This window comes from Engraulis encrasicolus, chromosome 2 (genome assembly GCF_034702125.1).
Source record: "Engraulis encrasicolus isolate BLACKSEA-1 chromosome 2, IST_EnEncr_1.0, whole genome shotgun sequence".
Classification (NCBI taxonomy): Eukaryota; Metazoa; Chordata; class Actinopteri; order Clupeiformes; family Engraulidae; genus Engraulis; species Engraulis encrasicolus.
In genome coordinates, this window is record NC_085858.1 from 45,248,110 (window position 1) to 45,270,896 (window position 22,787).

The 22,787-nt window shown below is 43.9% G+C and overlaps 2 protein-coding genes across 4 annotated transcripts in view; one reads left to right on the top strand and one right to left on the bottom strand.

The window, feature by feature from the left end:
* Positions 1-52: 52 nt before the first annotated feature.
* akt1s1 (AKT1 substrate 1 (proline-rich)) lies at positions 53-10,404 on the top strand. Of its 2 annotated transcripts, none has more exons than XM_063189328.1 (6): positions 53-178; positions 970-1,912; positions 2,210-2,504; positions 3,773-3,856; positions 4,462-4,646; positions 8,575-10,404. In XM_063189328.1, exons 2-6 carry the CDS (start codon positions 1,502-1,504, stop codon positions 8,710-8,712), a joined length of 1,113 nt encoding a protein of 370 aa, XP_063045398.1. In that variant the 5' UTR covers positions 53-178; positions 970-1,501; the 3' UTR covers positions 8,713-10,404. The 2 variants fall into 2 exon arrangements, with proteins under 2 accessions (XP_063045398.1, XP_063045399.1); XM_063189329.1 differs by having other exon boundaries at positions 1,429-1,912.
* Positions 10,405-12,728: 2,324 nt separating this feature from the next.
* zgc:195001 (uncharacterized protein LOC567531 homolog) overlaps positions 12,729-22,787 on the bottom strand; it is a 21,528-nt gene continuing 11,469 nt past the window's right edge. Inside the window, exons 2-6 of one of the 2 annotated variants that reach the window (XM_063216236.1) lie at positions 19,470-19,487; positions 19,223-19,252; positions 16,650-16,712; positions 16,108-16,250; positions 12,729-15,392 (exon numbers count right to left, since the gene is read on the bottom strand). In XM_063216236.1, coding sequence (XP_063072306.1) covers positions 14,985-15,392; positions 16,108-16,250; positions 16,650-16,712; positions 19,223-19,252; positions 19,470-19,487 — 662 coding nt within the window. In that variant the 3' untranslated portion in view covers positions 12,729-14,984. The remainder of the gene's footprint in view (positions 15,393-16,107; positions 16,251-16,649; positions 16,713-19,222; positions 19,253-19,469; positions 19,488-22,787) is intronic. The other variant, XM_063216240.1, reaches the window with a different exon arrangement.

Here is a 22,787-nt window from a genome sequence, read left to right on the forward strand (position 1 = left end):
GCCCGTTCGGTCACGCGGTGTGCGTGCGTGGGGAAGACTGTAAACAGCGCGATGCACGTAGCGACGTCGGAGTCTAGGGGAGAGCTGCATGAAGAGAGGGGGACAGACAAAGAGGGATAAAGAAATTAAGTTGGAGACCACAGGAAGCACCCGATAGGAACAGGAGGAACCTGAATGTGTAAGTACACATGTGCTCTCTGCATTGATGTTAAAATGTTCTGTCTATGTTTCCGGGCGACACGAAATAATTGTTATAAAAATGAGTCGGTGGTAGGGTGGAGGCATTACAGTGAATAGCTAGGCTAAGGCTAGCCTTGCTAACAAGCTTGCTTTCATAGGACCCTCGCATGTAAATGCCAGGAGCATGCATGCATGAAATGTTCGCAAACACTTCTACCAATATACCTATGAACAGGGCCCAGCTGTCACTCTAAGCAGCAGTGCTGACATTGTGAAAAATAGTCACAAACAGGCGAAACGTCAGTTGCTTTGTGTTACGTACTCGACGCTGGCAACGTAAGTTGTTGTGCACAGAATGAAAACAGCAGCGAGGAGGGGAGGGGTGTGGGTTGAGAGGCCTGGAGTAGAGCCGTAGGGAGGTAATAAAGTAACAGCGTCCGCTGGAGAGGGTGACGTTAGGCATATGCGTCGTACCATCTATAAATAAGGCTTTTTATAGCATGCAGAGTTGACAGCCGTAGATTTCTGGAGCTTACAGCCTACGTCAGATAACCGCATTGCCGATTGTCTCCAGCAGTTGGGTTGCTTGGCAGGTCTATCTGTAAGCGCTTCCCTGCAAACAGACTGATGACATGTCTCTCTCATGAGCGCAGCTCTGATCTTATTAAGATTACCGTATTATTGTTGACAGCATTGGCAAGGCCCAACACATTACCCTTGTGCTTGCTAACACGGTCATTACTCTCTTCCGCTGTGTATGAATTGCAATTTCTCCCTGTCATCCACCAGGTAAACAACCGCAAGTGACATCCTCCCGTCTCTCCCCTAGTTCTCTCGTGCACGTAGACACGCTTTACATGTTCACCAGCCACGCAGTGCCTACTGTAGTTGGGATTACTTTAACGATTATCACTCCCACTACCAAAGAAAGAAGAAAACCGTTTAAGTACACATAACCATTTAACAAACAAGTTATTTTCAAGTATTCTACTCGCGCTAAAAGACGTCCCCTACCCATAACCATACCCAAGACCTCATTCACCTGCTTAACGAAATTGAAACAGGCACTTGCTCAGCAGTTCACTTTTTGAAGGAGCCATACCATAGTGACACTTTGCCAGTTGCACATCAAATGGACCTATTCCCAATCGAATGCAAAGTACAGTATTAAGGATAGGGTGCCAAACACTGTGAGTCACTCACCACCAGCCCACTCATTAAAATATTGCCACACATTCCTTTTTGAAGCCCTAAGTGACAGAACGAGAGAGTGCCCCAGAGCCACTGGCTGCCCCTGCTCCTCCTCCTCCTCACGCCCAACATGGCCACTCTGACCCAGTCCACCGAGCCCGACATCCCCGACAATCACAAGGAGAGCTGGCTGGCCCTGCTCGCCGCGGCGGAGGCCTACAGCCAGAAGTCGGGCTGCGATCTGACCATCCTCACCGCCTGCAAGAAGTTCCAGCGGAGCTTGGTGGAGGGAGACGCCACCAGGAAGCAGCAGGGCGCCGGCGGTGGCGGCCTATCGGCTGCGGGCAGGAAGTGGGATTACTCCTATCACGTGTGGGGCCAGGGGGCGCTGGCGGAGGCGTCGCGGCGCTACATGGATGACATCGCCGTGCTGCACTCCACCTCGCTGCTGACGGCTCAGCGGCACACGCGCCTGATCACCGGAGACGCCGCAGCCAAGCCGGGAGTGGACATGTCCCCCTCCAACATGGGGACACGCACGGTGAGTGACAGAGGTGCAAGGAGGTCTACAGAAGTCACTGTAAATAGTCGCACAACAGAAGTCTGTTAATGACTAGTCCTCACAAGGACTAGGACCTAAAAGAATAGTTTAATGTCACATGCATGGACATACTGGGGTAGAGTATGGCATGTTGATGAAAAGCATACATCGTCAGTCATGTAGTTATCAGTAGTCATGTTCCTTTGACGCATCTCAGTCATTATTTTGTCATTTGACAGAAAAGCTGCTGCTTGAGAGTCCTACCTACCCATTTTATTAATTTGAACTGTTTTTCAGGGCTTGACTGGGGACAGCGGTGTGGAAACGGTCAGCCCCAACTCGCGGCTCTATTCGCAGAGCTACCCGTCAATCTACAGCTCGGGGGCCGTGGTTGGTCAGGCCGGCCTGCAGCACGGAAACGGGGAGGGAGAAAGGGAGAGGATGGCTCTGGAGGAGACGAAAAGGGGAAGAGAGCGGTCCGCAATCGAGGACCTGGAGGAAGAGGGAGAGGAGGTGGATGAGGAGGAGGAGGAGGAGGAAGAAGACGACATGGAAGGACGCGGGCGGAATCTAAACGAATCCATAGTCTCTGGTAAATTGGCGCCGTTTTCTTCTGAGCATGACGTGATGCTTTCTTTGCATGTTGCATTTCATTTAGAGTTCTGGGCTGATGCATGACGATTAAAGGGAGCAGCGTGGTGAAATTCAAGTACAGAATTGAGCATTGTTTCCCAATGCGCAGGGGATGTCAGTCATTCAGTAATCTACTTGTGCAATTTGAAAGCCCACCTTTGTAGTTGTGGCACACTGCACAGTGCTCAGTGCACAGCTCACAGCTAAATTGCATTTATGCCGCCTCACCTGTCCAAGGGAGTAGTGCGGCAGGATGGTACCATGCTCCGGGTACGTCACTTGTGGAGGAGCATGGGCGAGAGCAGTGGATAATTTCTGCCCCCACCAACCTGGCAGGCCAGGAATTGAAACGGCAACCGGCAACAAGTCTGACACCACGTAGTTCATGTAGTTCAACCTACCTAGAACTAACCCAGGGTTAACTTGGTAAACTGGGGTTGACAAAACCTGGCTACCTTGACCGGGTTTAACCCGTACTACGAGGCTGATTTAGATATTGGTTTGTCTACCCCGAGTTGCCTAAACCGGAGTACCTGCGCGTTCTCGCAGCAGGGCAAGGGTTAGGGTTGGGGTTAGATGGATGAAATGGATACTGTAGTCATTTTCCTTCTCTGTCTGGACTACTCTATTTCCTCTTCCTAATTATAATAATAATAATAATAATACCTTTGTTTTATATAGCGCTTTTCAAAACACCCAAGGTCGCTTTACATAGTAAGTGTGTGTAGTTGTGTGATTGTGGACACTAGAAGTCAAAGGCCTCCAAAAAGAGATGGGTTTTAAAGGGACACTGTGTGAGATTTTTAGTAGTTTTTTCCAGAATTCATGCTACTCATTCACTAATGTTATCTTTTTCATGAATACTTACCACCAGCATGAAATTCTAAGTATTCATTATGACTGGAAAAATTGCACTTTTCATACATGAAAAGGGGGATCTTCTCCATGGTCCGCCATTTTGAGTTTCCATAAATAGCCATTTTTAGCTGCAAAAATGACTGTACGTGGACCATACTAGAACATATTTGTTTATTACATAGTAAACTTTCATGTAAAGATCAAATTTGGTAATAGGCAGCCCAGTTTTAATGAGCAGCATAGTTGCAGTACCTTTTTTGACCATTTCCTGCACAGTGTCCCTTTAAGGTGTTTATGTACTGACTTGCTGTCTTGTCTTGTCTTGTCTCGTCTTGTCCGTGTTTGCTCATCACTCATGATGTCCTGCAGGAGTGTTCTCCATGGACGAGGACTCCATCTCCAGGGACTGTGAGCCTTTCTTTGAGTCAGATGGAGAGGAGGAGAGCACTGATGGTGAGTACAGTACATCTGTAGGGGTGTGCAGGCCCGGATTAATGCACAGGCTAGATATGGCTGCTGCAGCCCAGGGGCCCCCACCTGCCAGGGGGCCCCCTGATTGGCAAAAAGGGTAAAAATGCAGAATTGTGACAAGATGCAATATTGAAAAATATATCTTTTTTTTATTCAGTACAGTTGGTAGACATGTTATCCTCAATCCCTAGCTCACAATGATATTGTCTATGTACATTTGTGGCAAAATTTGCCTTCTAGGGGCCCCCACAGCAACCTGTAGCTTAGCCCAGGCTATCTTAATATGGCCCTTGGGGTGTGCATGTGCATGACAGAGTGAGCAAGTGACTACATTTATGATTTATTAGATTGAGAGAAAGAGAGAGAGAACACAAACATCTGCTCAGCTGTCTGGGTTCTCATTATTTGTAATGTAAACACACATCTAGTTTGATATTCCTCATCTACATCAAAGCTGTGTGAGATCTTTCTGTCTTAGTTGTTGAGCGGGGGTGGTGGGTGAGTAGTCCGATCAAATCAGGTTCTACACCCTAGCTTCCCTCAGTCCTTGAGCTGTGTGTGTGTGTTGCATGTGTGTGTTTCTCCAGGGTCTATGAGCGAGGAAGCGCCCCCTCCATCCCGCTGCATGCCGGTGGGTCACGGCATGATGGCTGCGCGGCCCCCTCCGCACCCCATGGCCCTGGCCCGCTCGCTGCCCGTCTCGGTGCCCGTGTGGGGCCCGTATGGCCGGGGCACCAGGGCTCCCCAGGGGGAGAACAACAGCGGAGAGAGGGTGAGTTCCAGCAGCACTACACTGCACTGCACTGTATGAGCGATGCATCAAGTATCGCAAGCAAAAATGTATTTATGTAACACAATATCACAGCTGTACAGTTGACTCTAAGTGCGTTGAAATATACACACACACACACACACACACACACACACACACACACACACACACAGCATTTTGGGATTTCTGGCTGCGTGCGCATTCAAAACAGAAAAATCCACGTATATGAACTAAATATGCCACTGGGCGTACACTACATGCGGCCTGTTTTCTTGTGACCAGTCACAATTGCTTCAAAGTGACTGTAGAGTCAGCAGTCACCGTACAGAAGGTCTACTGGCCCTCCTCCAGAGTAGCCAGGCTGTGCCTTCCTAGTGACGCAACAGCTTCAGCGTTGCTACCAGTCAGGTCAAGAGTCAATGCAAGTACTTTCTGAGTTCCCGCAAATACAGGAACTCCTCCCACTTTGTTGGGAAGCAAACAATCATTAGCAAACCAAGGGAGGACATTTGGGAAATGTTAATTGTTATGCTCTTGGTCAGACCAAGTCTCGGAGAGATTTGAAAGTCGATGATAGTCAGGCTACCTCCAGAGTGCACTTAATCATTAAGTAAACAGGATGCACTCATCACTTGAAGGTTATTTAATGCAGGCCCGTTTCAAGTCAAGTCAAGTCAAGTCGGTTATTTAATGCAGGCCCATTTGCTGAAAAGCTCCAAATATCAACTGTAACACGATAAGAAATGGCACTGGCGGTCGGAGGACTTTTAATTCTTTGCATTACTATGTTTGACAGATTATTTAGAAGTCTGATCCAAAATGAAGACATCATGATCAGAGAGTGAACCTGATGAAGCAACAGCGAAACGCGTTGTTCACCAAATAAACTACCAGCAAAGAATACCAGTGTGCGGTGATTCATCCTTCAATTACATCATGATCAATATTTATAAGAGTCGTCAGCCAGATTTCTTAATTACAGTGTTTCCTTTGCGCCTATGTTTTACAAGAGTACAGTTCTATAATCAGACGTGTGAATCCCAAATACAGAGTGAAAAACCTTTGTTTTTTTCTTTCTGTACGCTCTTAATACACATAATCCGACTCATTGTATCAGCTGATATTACCTATCTGACTATTGTGTTCTAGGAATTTATGAAATAAAACGGTCACTAATCAGTGTCTATGACGATTGTCAAGATGTCTGTTTTGTTCTGTGCGTGATGGGCAGCGAGTAGATTTGAAGTTATCATGATCTTCATTCGGCACCCATAATATGTACTTGTCCGCAAGTTATTTGCTCTTTGCTCTTACTTGTTACTTGTCAACAGTTATTTGTTCTTATTTGCTCTGGCTGTGTTCAGATAGGAATGAATACAACAAATGCATTGGATAATTGCAATTCGTAAAAGAATTGTTAGCATTGGTTTGTGTCTGAGTGGTCATCCATAGGCTGATATACTGTAGTTGGCATCCTTTTGTAAGCATTATGGATGCAAGTCAAGCTGCTTCCTCCCACCTTCTTCCTGAGGCCTTCAGCCTGGTGACACAAGGCTTCACATCATTGATTGTTTTTGTTCAAAATCTTGCAGAAGTACAATTCAAAGGTCATCCTGTCATTTGCGATCGGGCTGTTGAATAGGGAATATTGGACAGTTGAACTCCTCCAAATGTTGCTCTGCACTCATTGACTGCAGGGAAACATATTTGTTTTCTCTCCATTGAGGCAGAGCAACATCGAGGCAAGACGCCTCAAGCACAGGAGAGGAGGCGAGGTGGTAGTTTGACTTGCACCCCATCTGCCGTTGTTTTGTTCTTATTTTGTCTTTGAGAGAGTGCTCCTTTTTTATGTCTTCTTGCACACCTCCTTTGTTCAGGTGCGTTAGAGGAGAACCCCAGGGTCACCAACGTTAGAAAACAAACAAAAAAAAAAGCTCCCCGCACACTGTCCTCATCTGCAGTGTTTCAACGTTTCGGTCTACAGCAAGGGTGGGCAATTATTTTGGCCCAAGGTCCGCATTGGGTTTAGAAAGTTGACCAAAGGGCCAGATGTCGCAGACAACTTGCCCGTGCCAATGATAAGAAATGGTGTACGGCAACATATAGTACACCATTGTCAGTTATGCAATTCCTGCTTATTGTATCTAGATGTAGACTTAAGTTATCTTAGGTTTCCAGGAATCTTGGAAGGTAGCCAATTTATGAATGAGTGACCATATGATTCTGCATTTTTTTTCTTGGAAAGGCTCTGAGGGCCACATGAAATGGCTGAGGCATTGCACGTCTGGTCTACAGGGTGTGCAGAATTATTAGGCAAACAAGTGTTCTGACCATATCCTCCATTCTATGCATATTTTCCAACACCGACTTGTATGAACATGAAACCCTATTGGATTTAAGCACTCCAGGTCATGCACATTAGTAAAATAAGACGGAGAGGTCATGATCGGAGGAGCCCAACACCCTGTATCAGGTGTGCTTAGTTTTCCTCTGGAAAATCGGCCACAAAAGAAGTCTTAACAAAATCTGAAAAGTGTAAACAATTTTGAAGTCTTCCAGAGGAACACGGCTTTCTTAAATGCTTAAAGGTACACTGTGCAGGAAATGGTCAAAAAAGGTACTGCAACTTTGAAGTAATAAACTAATATAGTATGGCCCAAGTACAGTCATTTTTGCAGCTAAAATTGGCTATTTCTGGAAATTCAAAATGGCGGACCATGGAGAAGATCCCCCTTTTCATGTATGAAAAGTGCAATTTTCCCAGTCATAGGTGAATACTTAGAATTTGATGGTGGTGGTCAGTATTCATGAAAAAGGTAACATTAGTGAATGGGCAGCATGAATTCTGGAAATAAACAACTAAAAATCAGTTGTACCTTCAAATCCAACAGGTTTTCATGTTCATACAGGCCAGTGTTGGAAAATATGCATAAAAAGGACGATAATATGGTCAAGAAACTTGTTTGCTTAATAATTCTGCACACTGTGTGTGTAGTGACCGTCTTCAAGTGATGTCACCTGTGTGTCTTTGTGTGTGCTACTGTGCTCCTAGCCTGATTATCATAGACGCTCAAATCTCTTCGAGACTTGGTCTGACCAAGAGCATAACAATTAACATTTCCCAAACAGCATGTTCGACCTTAGTTTGCTTATGGTTGTTTGCTTCCCGACAAAGTGAAAGGAGTTCCCGGATTTTCCGGAACTCAGAAAGTACTTGCATTGGTCTTGACCTAACTCAGGGGTGTCGAACTCAGGATTTGGCCCCCGGAGTCATTTTATTTGGCCCTCGAGATCATTTCAAATGTGTATTACAGTTGGCCCTCACAAATTATTAATGTTCAGTGTACCAAGACTTGAACATGAAATTTGGTGTTTCTCAGAAGTATGAGCGGGTCCAGCTCAGTGACACAGCTAACACTCCTATGCAACACCATATATGCCAATGAGTGTGAAATTAAACTATGAGTATTAAAGGGGTATGCCACTATTTTGGGGCTTAATACAGTTAAAATCGTTGGCCAGGGTTTATAAAGGTGGTAAAGTGTCTTATTTTTCATGTAAGCCGTTGTCTTGCTTTAAGACAAGTTAAAAGAGGGAGCATGTCGCTAAGCTAGTAAAAGTCAATGCATCCGTGTATGCTACATGCTACAGTGATCCATTGACTTTCACTAGCTTAGCAACATACTCCCTCTTTTAACTTGTCTTAAAGCAAGACAACGCTTAACATGAAAAATAAGACACTTTACCACCTTTATAAACCCCAGCCAACGATTTTAACTGTTACGATTTTAGTCCATTTATTAAAAAGAAATCTTGAGCTCGGCCCGCGACTTTGTTCCATATTTTGATATTGGCCCTCGATCAGTTTGAGTTTGACACCCCTGACCTAACTACTGTGCTCCCTCCTTCCCTCCCTCCCTCCCCACAGGCTGGCTGTGCTGACCTGGACCACATTGCTGCCAGCATGAAGGCCCTGTTGGCCCCGGGGGCCACCGACGGCACCGAGATGTTCGGAGCGCTCCCCCGTCCACGCCTCAACACGGGCGACTTCTCTCTCAAACACTGAGACACGTAGAGTAGAAAGAGAGTGTGTATGTGTGTGTATGTGTGTGTGTTGGGAGTATGTGTGTGTGTGTGTGTGTGTGTGTGTGTGTGTGTGTGTGTGTGTGTGTGTGTGTGCAGGGCTCTAAATTAACCAACCAGGCAACCAGCTAAATTAAGCGAGCCAGCCAAATGCTGGTGAATTTTCAGTTTGTCTGGTCGAAAATACCAACTTACTAGTCACTTTGACCCATTAGAAAGTGGAGGTTTGGCTTCTGATATGAACATCTACAAGCCATTTTGGCTGGTGATGAAAAAAGTTGATTTAGAGCCCTGAGTGTGTGTGTTGGGAGTGTGTGTGTGTGTGTGTGTGTGTGCGCATAAGTGTGTGTGTGTTTGTGTGCATGTGTGCGCATAAGTGTGTTTGTGTGCGTGTGTGCGTGCGTGTGTACGCGTGTGTGTGTGTGTTTGTGTGAGTGTATAATGAGGATGCAGAGAAAAGAGTAGGCGCTACAGAAAGTGAAACTGGTGAAGAGCAGTGTATTACAGAGGCTATTGTGTTGGTGGAGTAGCAAAGGGTGAGTTTAAAAGTGGTTAAAGGAGCACTAGCAGGAAATTAGAGATGAGGATGAAGAAAAGGACGAGTTGGGGTGGGGGGTGGGAGGATTTAGAGGAAAAAAAGAAAAAAAAGATAATATGAAGAGTTAGTGTGCTTACTGGTGAGAGTTTGCCACGTTGGATGGCTGGGTGGGTAAGCTGTGACATACCTTAATAACCACATAAACACTAACCTGGAGAACATACCGTACATACACCAGTATACCACTAACTACAACACAGCAGGCCCCATGCCATGACCCCTCTGCTCTGCATGCAGGCCAAGACACTAATGTGAGCCCCCCTCAGACACTACACACTGTGACAAAATCACAATACAATCAATGGAAGACGAGAACCAATTACCGTATGTGATAATGCCAAACACTAAGTACAAAAAAAAACAAAAAAAAAAAAAAAACGATGAAGCCTAACGAGGCAACACTCCACTCCACTCCAGCGCAGCATCCTGAGTTTTAGCGATCGTTCAGCCTCTTGGAACACATTCGGAATTCTCTCACACCAGCACACACAAACACACACGGGAACATGTTTGCATGGACATACGCACAGGGTACACATGACGCACTCACTTAGATTCGGGTTTTGACTTGACGTAAGACGATACAGATTGTGGGTCTCTGGGGCGTTTTTTGTTTTGTTTTAGTTTTTTTCCCCCCCTCTCCAAACCAGTGGCAAAGCTTTGATTCGTAATTACAGGACGAAGGGCTTTCATACTGACCCATGGAGCTCAAGGGTAAATCTGAATTTGTGATTGTAGGCCGCTCCACCGTAAAAGGAGTTTTTTTGTTGTTTTTTTTTCTTTCTTTCTTTTGATATTTAAAGTTGGGGCAGTGTCCAGGGATACAAAGCAGCTTTGTTAACAAAATTTTTAACTGAGTCATTGACCAGCACAGTTACCAAGCAGAACTATATGAAGTAATAAAGCAATGATTTGTGATTAAAATAAGACCACAACTATAAAAAATACAGCAGTTATTATCTACAACACTACAAAAATTGTGCATTTCAAGCAGAGATGCAGTCCATCTGCAGCATTTCAAATTGTTCTGTGTGTCATACTGAACCGTTTTAAATAAACCATCATTGTTGAATTTGACAGTTTCTTGTGGTGTTGGATGAACTTGTCTTTTAACAGCGCAGTGATCAATTACGGCTGCAACCTGCCTGAAGAAGGGGCTGGTTCCTGTTTTGAGTGGGAAATCAGAGAAATTAAGAGTCGATTAAGTTTGCTGGAAATATACATGGGTTCTAATTTTTTCTTTAACCTGACTGTGAAAACTCAACCTCTGATTCAAAAAAAGGGAGGAAAAAGCAGAGGCACTCTTGAAATTTGAGAAAAATATAAAAAAGCCTTTAATTAAACATGGCAAGTCTGTTTAAAAACACATGGGCCTACGCTTTGCGCCCATATGTTTAATTAAAGGCTTTTTTATATTTTTCTCAAATCTCTGAGTGCCTCTGCTTTTTCCTCCCTTTTTTGGACTTACACTTCACCCGGTAGAGATGAGCACCCGAGTAATATTGTCTTGCAAAGTCTCCTGAGCGCTTTAAGCCCTTTAGTGTCTTCTCAACCTCTGATTGTTGGAAATCACTGTCGGTCAAAAAATTAGCTCACGTGGTTTGCTTCCAGTGTCTTGCCACTCCTCACAACATCGTGTTTACAAACACGGCGAACCCATGTATTCCCAAAGAAATCCCTCTAGCTTTCTCGAGGTCCCTTCTACCTCTACCCCTACCGTTAGGTCTCTAACTTTTTGAAAAGGTTTCGAGGAAAAACAGTGGTTCAAAAGGTCATGTGTAGTGTATGGCATGGAAGTCAAACACAGACCCCAGTTTTGAAACATCAACCAATAACTGTATACAACAATTAGCACATCTCCAGATCGTTGTGTAAACAAAATATTTCTGACTGCACACAGACTTCTTGAATGTCAGGAGTCTTATTGTCTGACTACAGAGACCCAATTGAGATCCTTAATTAAAGTAGACTATTTGGTATGTCTTTATTTGATATTTATGTTTACAGTTACTGTTACAAGAAATGTGAAAATGTCTTGACATTTGATACCAGTGCCAGTGTGCATAAATCTCAGCCAATCATTGGCTGTTGCCAGTGCATCCTATCGACAGCAGATGGCGCTAGCTTCCAGCTTGTTGCAGAGCTGTTTATGAATCTCTATAACCGGCGCTGGCTTGTTGGACATTAGGCTGGCAGTGTGCATATAGAATGGGGACACAAAGGGGTACCAGTATTTGTGCTATGCCTACAGTCGATATTTATTGTCACACAGCTGGTCCACTGATGAATATAAAAATATAGTATATAAAATGTAAAAATATTACCAATAAAGAGTGGGGAAATGTATTTTAATGAGATGTGAGATGCAAGGTACTGTATCGATGCATACTTTTCAGAATCGCACTCCTGTACATTTCTGACAACTATGTTTGACCTAATACCATTGCTGGCACTTGTTCATTGGTCACCTAACCTCTGGCCACACTTCACTGGGTCTTCTGTATTTCTGACAACTCCTGTCCAAATAAATAGAATATCGTGTTTAAAAAAAAATAATCCATAATTCCACCAATAATGTTAAACTTTCATAGATTATAGATTCATGGCCCACATTTTAAACTATTTCAATAATTTGTTTTGTTTATTCTTGCATATTCTTGGCTTACATCTTCCAGGTTAGGAATCTCTGCCTTAATCACTGCCATGACTCGTTTAACATTGAAGTCAATGGCAGGGGCATTGCATGGGAGTTATGAAAGCCCAGATATCCTTGATGCTTTGCTGTTTTTATTGGTTAATCTGGTGACCCACACTTCCCTCTTGATTATGCCCCATAGATTACCATGCAATGTGTTGGTGCTTTGGTGTAATGAGCATTCTCTCCAGACATAACATCCTATTCGTTTTCAGTGAGGTTTTATTTCTGGTGAGTTAGAATGCTCATAACACCAAAGCACCAAACCATTGCATGGTAATCTATGAGGTATAATCAAGAGAGAAGTGTGGGTCACCAGATCAACACATAAAAACTAGCTGACAGCAAAGCATCAAGGATATCTGGGCTTTCATAACTCCCATGCAATGCCCCTGCCCTTGACTTCAATGTTAAACGCGTCATAGCAAAGAGATTCCTGACTAAGTATTGAACATTGACATGTTATTTAGGAAGTACCAAATTTGAACTGATTAGATGTGACCCAAACTTTTTTCTTTTTTTCTGAAGAAAATGGTGATTTCATCACACTATTCCAATTTTGTTAAATCCTCAATTCATGGGGTTTTTTTTTAGCTGGAGGGCCAAAATATGTAAGAATAAACAAAGGCATTATTGGAATAATTCAAAATGTGGGCAATGATTCTATAATCCATGAAAGTTTAATATATGATGGAAGTATGATCTTTCATGATATTCAAATTTTTTGGACAGGAACTGTATAGTACCATACACTGGACTTGCATTTCACTCATTTCAAAAGATTAATTTTGATCCCTTTAGTTCATGTGGTTGACTCTGAACGTACAGAATTAAGTTCATGGTTGTTAATTTTGGAGTCCCAGGCCTATGAACTTGGTTAAGTTGACATCTACAATGGTGCTGCACTCATTACAATACATTTCCACCTGCATTGAATTGGTGGTGTGGTAAATTACCATCGCCGTGTCCAACTCCACATGTTTTTCACTGGATATGCTCATACACACATAGGCAAATGCTCACCTGATAGGGTAGCGGCCATAGACGTATACTGTGTAAAAGTCTATGGCCATAATGGCCATTTGCACAACTTCAATCTCTCATTTCTAGCATGTTATTAAACAGACACAACAAATACAGGTACCATAGCCTATGTTTAGCTTTAACATCAAGTGAAACAGTGAAGCACCCTCTGACTTAACTTCATAATACAATACACAGCTAAAATAATATCAATATTAAAGTGACAATATTTGGCAGATTTGACATTTTGTCTGTTCTTGACATTGTTCCATGTATTGCGGCTATTAGGCTTACACAAAACTCTGACCTGTTTTTAAACTTAGCTCAGCCAGATACTACATCGATTTCCATTGGATGTTTAAGGATTGAAATGAGCGTTGTATACAGTAATATTGTAATGTAAGGACATGAAAGGGCATTTAATCAATAATGCATTACAGTGTTTGAGTAACTTGCCCAACACGGGTGTTGCATAAGAGTATAGTGAGAAGCACTTTGTACCCTCCAGGTGTTGGGGTGTGGGAAATTGCTATTTCGGACTTGGGTGTGTGTCAGTCCATTTCGCAAGGTCCTGAATCATTCACATAAACAAGTTGTCACAATTTCTTTATTCAGTGAGATTCAGTTTCACTGTCCAAACACATTCAGGCACATGGCATATAAAAGAAGTACAGGCCCTAAAACAAAACCACCCATCATTTAAGATCAAGGCTCTCACTATGGATTTAAGAAAAAAAAGGAAAACTATACACTACTCATCAAGTAATATGGACAAATACTGTATTTGTCACTGAAAATTAAACACATGGCATTCTGTTATAAATATATGGTTTAAAGTTATTCCATCTTTCCTTAAAACTTCAAAAATAAATATGGATAGAAAACAGACAGGAATAGACATAGTCAGCAGAGAAGAGAAATGTGTCTTTTTTTTAAACACTTCCCCTTTTCTGGAAATGGTCTCAATGTTCAGCTCCTTTAAATAGTATTGCCCTTTTATCCAATTATGCAGTATCCATATACGTATATTTATTTTATTTTAAATGCATAGCTGATTCTGGATCTAATGGGATCCCAAGTGATCGTAGTGCGAGTTGGAAATTGAGCCTTTTCCCCCAAAAAAGTGAAGTGTTTCTTCACAGGTCACTCTCTTTTCTTTCTTTGATATCTTTCACAGGCACAAAGAATGGCTGAGTACGCAATAATTCAATAGGCAGCTCTGTGTGTGAACTAGAACAACAATATTGATTGTAGCACACTGACTGGTCCTGAATTTATTTTTAGTCACAAGTTCCAGTTTGTTATTATGTATGTGTTGAGTTACATCAAACGAGTCATTTAAGGAAGGCAGTTTTTATGGGAAATGATTACTTGGTTCACTGCAAATTCATTGCTATTACTAACCTGCCTATTGCATCTTTTAACACAATGGTCATTCCCCTCAGAGTGCTCTCAGAAGCCTGTCTACACTTCTGTCTGCTCTATCACCATGTGGCCCTAGTTTAATGGCAAAAACCTCTGCCTTTTCGTCAGTAGAATTACTCGTTGAACAAACAGCGGGCTATGTAGTGCAACTGATGTCTCCAAAATAGCGTTTATACCCCCTAAGAGTGGCACAGCATGGACTACATGTTTTGGAGAAACTGGTAACCTCCCTCCAGATATTCAAGTTTAAAGTTTTTTTTTAATTAAATAAATATACCAATTTTAGGGACATCGTTTTATAATATATCTGTGTAATTTATTCATGTCATTTTTTGTCATTTAGAAAACAATTCTTTACTAGCCAAATGCATGGCCAGAATAGACGGTCCAGCTGTTTTTGCCATCAAAACTAGGACCCTCTTTGTCTCTTTCTCTCTCTCTGTCCATTTCTCCCTTTATTTCCATCCCCTCTCTCCTCTCCTCTCTCTCCTCCTCCTCCTTCTCTTCTCCGTGGCTAGTCTTTCTTACAGATCCAGCAGAACGACTGCCTGCCCACCCAGAAGCCTGGGAACACCTTCTCCGTGAATTTGGCCTTGAACTGGTGCAGCTGCTTGACCTCCTTGGCTCCGTCGGCTCCGGTCTGCACCATGTAGAACTTGATGATGCCTGCCGGCTGGTCCAGGTAGATGCCCAGGGTGTTGCACATGCCCTCGTCCACAATCACGTTCTCGGCGTTGTGCCACACGTGGTAGCCGTTGCCGGCCCAGCCCACGCCCCACGACGTCTCGTTCTCCCCGAGACCGCAGGGCCCGTCTTTCGTCTTGCGCGCGCTACTCTCCAGCATGATGCCGACCACCACCCAGCCATCAAACTCCACCTCCCAGTAGCCGCGCCAGCCGTTGATGCCCTCCTTGCACAGCACCTTGTGTATGGGGGAGGAACAGAGCAAGAATGGCTGGGACACAAGGTATGGATTCTCAAAGAAAATATTTATATCTTTTTCTCAGATGCACCTTCCCAGCATCAAAAAGGTGACAGTAATCCTACTGTGAACTTCAAAGATGTGTTAGTGCTAAAACTGGGATTCAGTCAAATCCAAAACCAAATCCTATTCCGATCACCAAAACTGAAACCAAAACCAAATCTTGGATTTGGTTCATCCTGAATTGTGAGTAACGAAAGTTCTGCCAAAAACCCAATCCACTGCCTAAGATTTGGTCAGATGTGAAACCGAATACCGAATCCTACTCTGATCCCCGAAATCGAAACTCGTCAAAATGCAGAATCCGCCCGAAACCGAGTCTTGGATTTGGTACATCCCTAAATAAAACTACTATAATGCGTAAACAGAAAAGGGTTGTAACCAGACATTTTCAAATGCTGAGGTCAAATACTGCGTGCTGTACTGCATACTGTACATTAAGAATGCTTCAAACACCTCAGTCAAACTTTTAAATTTGTTTTCATTAATCACTGCCTTGAGGATAAATGGGGGTGGCGTATATAGACTGAATTTATCATTTATCGGTTTTCATCAATAGATCAATTTTACATTTCTGAAAAAAATACAGAGGACATGACCTCTGTGTCCTCAAAGGTAGTTACGGCCATGCATGGGTATGAGAACGTTGCCACACCTGTGGTGAGTGCTCGTATCTCTCTGGTCTGTCCAGGTAGGGGCACATCGTCTCGTCTGTCATGCGGGACACCTTCATGCCTCCTTCGGAGATCCACAGCAACTTCTGCGCTGTCCTGTCATCCAAGGAAACTGGCCACCAGTCTGCATGTGTTTGTGTGTGTGTGTGTGTGTGTGTGTGAGAGAGAGAGAGAGAGAGAGAGAGAGAGAGAGAGAGAGAGAGAGAGAGAGAGAGAGAGAGAGAGAACGCAACTATGAAAAACTAGGGAGGAAAGTGAATGAGTGACAAACACATGCATAAAAGAGGTATTGGCCCGGGGTCTGGGATAAGTGAGAACAGGCCAGGTCAGTGATATAGCATTGACATTGACATTGGCCGTATATCACTCTGCACCGCTCTTATTTTGCCCTTTCCGGGCACTAGAATGTCACAAGCAAAGTCATGCACACGTAGGCGTGCTGGCTACGGGGATTTAGCATCAAACACACACGCTCATGGCATGGATGGGCCCCTGCCGTGTTAGAGAGTTTATGGTTCCATACGTTTCATCAGGTCGGCCCTCGTCTTGGGTTCAGGGAGGTTGGCGTCGTATTCTGGCGGCTTCTCTGTGATGGAGAGAGAGATAAAGAGAGCGAGAGAGGCAGAGAGAGAGAGAGAGAAAGAGAGAGAGAGCGAGCGAGCGAGAGAGAGAGAGAGAGAGAGAGAGAGAGAGAGAGAGAGAGAGAGAGAGAGAGAGAGAGAGAGAGAGAGAGAGAGAAAGAAAGAGAGAGAGAGACAGAGAGAGAGAGAGAGAGGGAGGGAGGGAGGGAGGAGGAAAACAGACGGGAAGAAAGTGAACAAGAGCAGTTTGTTGCTCAACTCTTTACAGTGTGTTCCAGTGATCAGTTGATCCGTCTCAGTCTCGGATGACAGCACCTGTCATGAAGGCAGGTGTGCTGGCTGCGTGTCACCATTATACACCATTATATACATTATGTACTCGTAATTCTCGCCGGCCGTTTGCACCAGCAGCAACTGGGGGAGCGCAGGCCGGTGTGTGTGTGTGTGTGTGTTATGTGTATGTGTGTGTGTGTGTGTGTGTGTGTGTGTGTGTGTGTGTGTGTGTGTGTGTGTGTGTGTGTGTGTGTGTGTGTGTGTGTGTGTGTGTGTGTGTGTGTGTGTGTGTGTTTGTGTCTGTGTCTGTGTCTGTGTCTGTGTCTGTGTCTGTGTCTCTGTCTGTGTCTGTGTCTGTGTCTGTGTCGTTGTGTCCGCAACTGTTTTGGAAGTGTCATAAGGGTCGGGCCATTTTTGAGGTGTTAAGCAAGTTCACAGAGCATCAATGCGGAGGTGCTTACGTCCTGGGCCAGACCTAACCTTCAAAGCCCACCCATGTGAAAATGACCATGTCATTATCACAACTTTAGCCGTATTATCAAATCCAGCCGCAACTTGGCGATCTCGCACTGATTCTCTGTCTTCCTCTAAAATGTTTGGCCGAGACACAGTTGCTTCCGCTAGTCTTTCAGAAAGTGAAATTTAACACAATAGACCTCGGTATTTACAAGCTGTAAAGTGGTACTTAAATAGACTCGTATTCTTAACACGCTCTTAAGTTTCAGTGGATATACGAACCCCAAGGCAGAAAATAACTGAGGTCGCTTGCAGGCTATAGGCTTTACAGGAATGACGACTGGTCTTCCCAATAAACTAGTAACTATTCCTACCGCTTTACAGCTAGCGATCAATTCTTTTGTAGGGAGGCAAGGACAGTATTGTGACACCCAGGGCCGCTGACAGCCTTGACTGGGCCCAGGACAAAATCTTCTGAAAGGGCCCACTCTCAATACATACATACAATGTCGTGAAGACCCTATTCTGGGCCCCCTCTCTCTCTGGGCCCGGGACAACATACCATTTTACCCCCTAACACTCTCTCACTGCTTATCTTGGTTAGAAGACACTGTGTAGGATTACTTGCTCTTCTATGTTGAACAAATAGTGTAGACTATATTTAAGTATATTTTTTTCATCCAGTGCATAGTCTATTGTGTATTGTTGGTGTGTTCGCTGGTTTATGAAGTTCAGAGAGTTGGAGCTATGATATCGTAAAGAACAATGGGTGATACTTCACAATAACGGTGCATGAATTATGTTAAATTCACAGTGAAAGTGATTTTCAAAGTACTTATTTTGAAAGTTATTCCATGTTTTTTTCGTAGGTGGTTTCCATGTGCCATGTCCATGTAATGGTTCCATGTTTGTCAGTTGTCAGATTCTGTTTTGGAATGTGTTTTACATGTGTTGTTGGATCTCCGGTTAGCCGTTAGGCTTTGGCGATGTCTCCTGGGCACAGTCATCATGACGGTCTCTCATCATAACAAGTGCTCTCAAGTGCCTCTTATGTTACAGAGTGAGCAGTCTGCACACTTAGAATCCTTTTTGTTGTATTTTATTATTTCATGGCAGGATAACGTTTCGAAATAATAAAATACAACAAAAAGGATTCTAAGTGTGCTGACTTCTCACTCTGAAAACCACAGTTGGCCTTCGTCCTGCGTTCCTTCCCTGGGACGTGCACAATCCTCTCCTTCAACCTCTTATGCTACACCCAACAGGAACTACGATTAATCTTCATCTATCTCTTTGAACCCACAGCCCTTTTTGGCTAAATCAGAAATGTTCTATCATGTATGACATTCAGTGCACACCAGACAGTGTGAAATACAGTACATTGTTTTATTCCAAGGGGTTTAGCAACTAATTCTATCTATAACCAGCTCCAGTGGAACCCCTTTGTATAATATGATATTAATAAGTAAAAAAAAAAAACCCTTCCTCTCCCTCCACCATACATGGCCTTGGTGATCTTGGAGTCCCACTTGTCCCTTCTATTTCTATGCCCCTGTTTATTCCTTAACCCTTTGAGGAGTCAGGATTCTAGAATTTTACTCGAACACTCTACAGCTCCCATAGAAGTCTGTGTTAAAAATCTCGCAAAGTCCTTATGACATAATGAGAACTCAAAATTTGAGCAAAATTCTAATCACATATTTGTGGTGGTACTCCTCCAAGGGTTAAATAGTAAATGTTTTTGGCGTCTGATTTTCCATACTGTTTCCATACAGTTTAGACTTACCTTCTACTGGTGCTCCTTTCTTGCTTTTACCTGCGAAAGGGAAAAAGAAATGTGGTTACAGCTAATCTAGTCATATAGTCTATATAGGCTACAGTAGTCCGCTTGTGGAAACTTCACATAGCTATTAATTCACTTAAAATTATCTTTTATTTACCTTTAATTATTGTTTTAATTTACAAATATATTTTTTAGTATTTAGTAATAGTAAATAATTAGCCATGCAAGAAGACAAGATGGACATTATTACCTCCCTTTGGCCCCCTTCCTGTAATTGGGTAAGAGAGAGAAGTGTTAATTGTGCATTTTCACTGTACAGATTGTAGTGGTTTTGAAAATGCCACATGGATGACATGACCTTCTTGTCTGGCTCTTGCCCGACCTGTAGTTCCGTGCAGCTTGGTGAGCTCCACTACTAGGTCTGCAAGACTGTAGCAGGATTTCATTTCTCCAGTCAAAAAAAATCGGAGCACTTACTGCTTCAATATCAACAAATTCTTTCAAAAAACTATTTATCTTGATCTCTAAAGCGACCTGTCCTGTGACTCCTTAATGCGAGCTGCCATTGATATTGAAGCAATGAATGCTCTGATTATTTTATTGACTGGAGAAATGGAATCCTGCTACAGTCTCCCAGACCTCTCTGTGTGTTGGAGCTCCACCAGGGGGCTCCAGAGCTACACACACACACAGAGGTCTGGTAGGAACCAGGCTAATGACATCCTGCATTTTACTTCCTTTGACAATGGAGGCTTGAAGGCTGCCATGGAGGCTGACCATCTTTTACAGTGCACTTACTGTCAGTTAGTTTGCCTTCTACTGATTCAGTATCAGTGATTCCCAAACTAGGGGTCTTGAGCACTCGCTGTACGAACAGACAGCAGGCGTGGAAGGCGTGTAAAGCAGTGGAATTAACTGAAGAGCAAGCCGCAGAAGCGTCAAAAGTTGCGAAAGCGTTTATATCGCAGAGAGCGACAAAAGCGTTAAAAGAGAAGTTGAACTTCAGCGGAAAATATGAATGAGCTTGGCGGCAGCAGGCAGCAGCCAATGGAATGTAAAAAAAATTCTAAAATTAAAAATTTTCAATTTCTGTTATCGACTAGCCTATTTCATACAAAGTATTTGTGTTTTTGTGAAATGTAACAGGATCACATTACTCCTCCGAACGTCCGGAAAAATGCCAACTCCTCCGTTCACAAAGGATGAGGTTAACAGCATATTTTCATTCGTAGTTTAGTTTAGTTCAGTTTATTAGGATCCCCATTAGCTGGGCGCAGACCCAGCTATTCTTCCTGGGGTCTAAGAGTAGTAGTATTTGTTTGCTCATCAACCCTGTTTTTCTACTCCATCTAAATATTCCCCAAATGGTTTTGGAATCCGTCCCCTCTCCCTCTCTGCTCCCATTTCACTATCTTTCTGCATCTGTCAGAGTCTCGGGCGTCTCAGCTGTTACCGCTCCCTCTTGACGGCTCAGTGGGTCACAGTTCAGAATGGGCGCTATGCTGTGGGACTCGTTGTTAGCTCTGATTCATGTAGTTTACTCCTGCCACCACAGACAGTTAAGGTTACCACGGAAAGGCATGCCAGCCCTAAACTCACATTCACCACTCACATACACACACACACATCACAGGGACTGACACTAGATGCTAAGAATACACTTTGTGTCTGCTACCGTTAGACATCCTCCTTTGGTCGTGGTCGTTGGTGGTTTTTTTTAGTCCCTTCAAGCTTTACATTTTATCCTTGATATTTTATCTCTCTACGTGTGTTTGTTTATGTGAGCATGTGTATTGCTTTAAAGGGTGTGTGATTGTGTGTGTGTGTGTGTGTGTGTGTGTGTGTGTGTGTGTGTGTGCGTGCGTGCGTGCGTGCGTGCGTGCGTGCGTGCGTGCGTGCGTGCGTGCGTGCGTGCGTGCGTGCGTGCGTGCGTTTAAAGGCAACCAATACACGTTGGGCTTTCTCGGAAAATATGGGGAACTTTAGTCATCTGTCAGCGCCCAGTGTACTGCTGTGATCCCCGTGTGTGATGCCCGATCCAACGGGAACATTATCTCCCCTGCCCACCACCGTTTGTCCTCACGGAACCCCCTTTTGTACGCTCTTTTTCGCTGGCGCGCATGTCCTTGGGTACGTTCCAATATGCGACCTTGCGTCCTCCACTTGGGCTCATGGCCTCGTACCAGGAAGTAATACGTCGTGATGACATAACTAACAACGGCATTACATTTCAATATCTCGCAAAAGCTCATTTGTAAAGTCATATTCTCATTTTCAAACAGGATGGTAAATGAAAAATAGTCCCCCAAAAATTATTTTGGCTAGGCTGACAGCGGGGAAACTTAATTGTTTTCTCCAAGGAGACGGGGTATCAGCAAAACGTCACAAGCCCAAGTGGAGGACGCAAGGTCGCATATTGGAATGCACCCCTTGTGTCACCTGTCCTGCACTTGCTCTTCCTGTGTGTTGACACAGTGCAACAGCACCTGTGACATGACATGACGACGACTGCCTGGCACTATTCTTGAATGGGGTCAATGCTTTAATGAGCTACCATTGTCTGCTACTGTTGCGAAACTTCATTGCCTCTACTTGACATATTTGATTGGGTTCAACTGGATCCACCTGTTTTTCCTAAGGTTACCTCTTCAGACAAGAAAAAAAACCCTGGACATTTTGAACCCAGTTGACAATATTGCTTGTAAACAATGACATCCTTTGTTCAGTATCCCGGGATAGTCCAGCGGTTCAGGAGTAAACCAGGTTAAGTTAAGAGGTAAATCATCTAATAGAGGAGCCCGGAGTCCTCATTTTCGAAGAATTTGCTGTTGTTGTGCATCAGTCCTGCAGTGTTCAATCCTTTGAAGTGCTTCAACTTAATTTAGAATTCATTTGTTCTGGAAATGCCCACGGAAGTAACTGAAACTTTGTGCCACATCGATTATGGCATTTGCCACATCGATTATTGAATTGTCCTGTCCCGCATTGCGATGCATTGCTGAATCGATTATTGTTGACACCACTACTTTGTAGTATAGTCCCCATGAAACACCAGGACATTCAGTTAAAACCTGGACAGCTGCCAACACCAGCTTCCAATCCCCATCTTCACATAGGCTGTTGCTGATCTGCAAACCAGCAAACCAGTCCAGCCAAGCAAGGAGTCAATTCTGCCAGAGCACATCCAAGATGGCACAACGAGACAAATGAGCATTTCACCATTTCTCCATCCATCTTGGGAAGAGGAACTTCTCCACCCACCCACCCAGCCACCCCACTCCACCCCACCCCATCACCCATCTGTCCATGTAAGGGTCCCGCTCCACACCTCTGCTTTCAGTCTGTATTTGTTACAGAGATGTGCTTTGGAAGTGTTCAGCAGCATGGAACGAACGAGAGAGAAAGCGAAGAAGAGCCGAAAGAGACAGAGAGAGAGGGAGAAATAGAGAGTCAAGAGAGAGAGAGAAAGTGAGAAAGAATGCCCCAACATTTCATCTTTCTTTAGGTTCCAGCACATGGGATCGGGTGACGTCCGCGCGTGTCTCCACAGCCTGTCACCTGATCAGGC

Excerpts from the sequence above, each read along its gene's own strand:
- akt1s1 (XM_063189328.1), top strand. The coding sequence starts at position 1,502 with ATGGCCACTCTGACCCAGTCCACCGAGCCCGACATCCCCGACAATCAC. Across the intron at positions 2,505-3,772 it reads AAACGAATCCATAGTCTCTG|GAGTGTTCTCCATGGACGAG; the intron begins GTAAATTGGCGC and ends GATGTCCTGCAG. Across the intron at positions 3,857-4,461 it reads AGAGGAGGAGAGCACTGATG|GGTCTATGAGCGAGGAAGCG; the intron begins GTGAGTACAGTA and ends GTGTTTCTCCAG.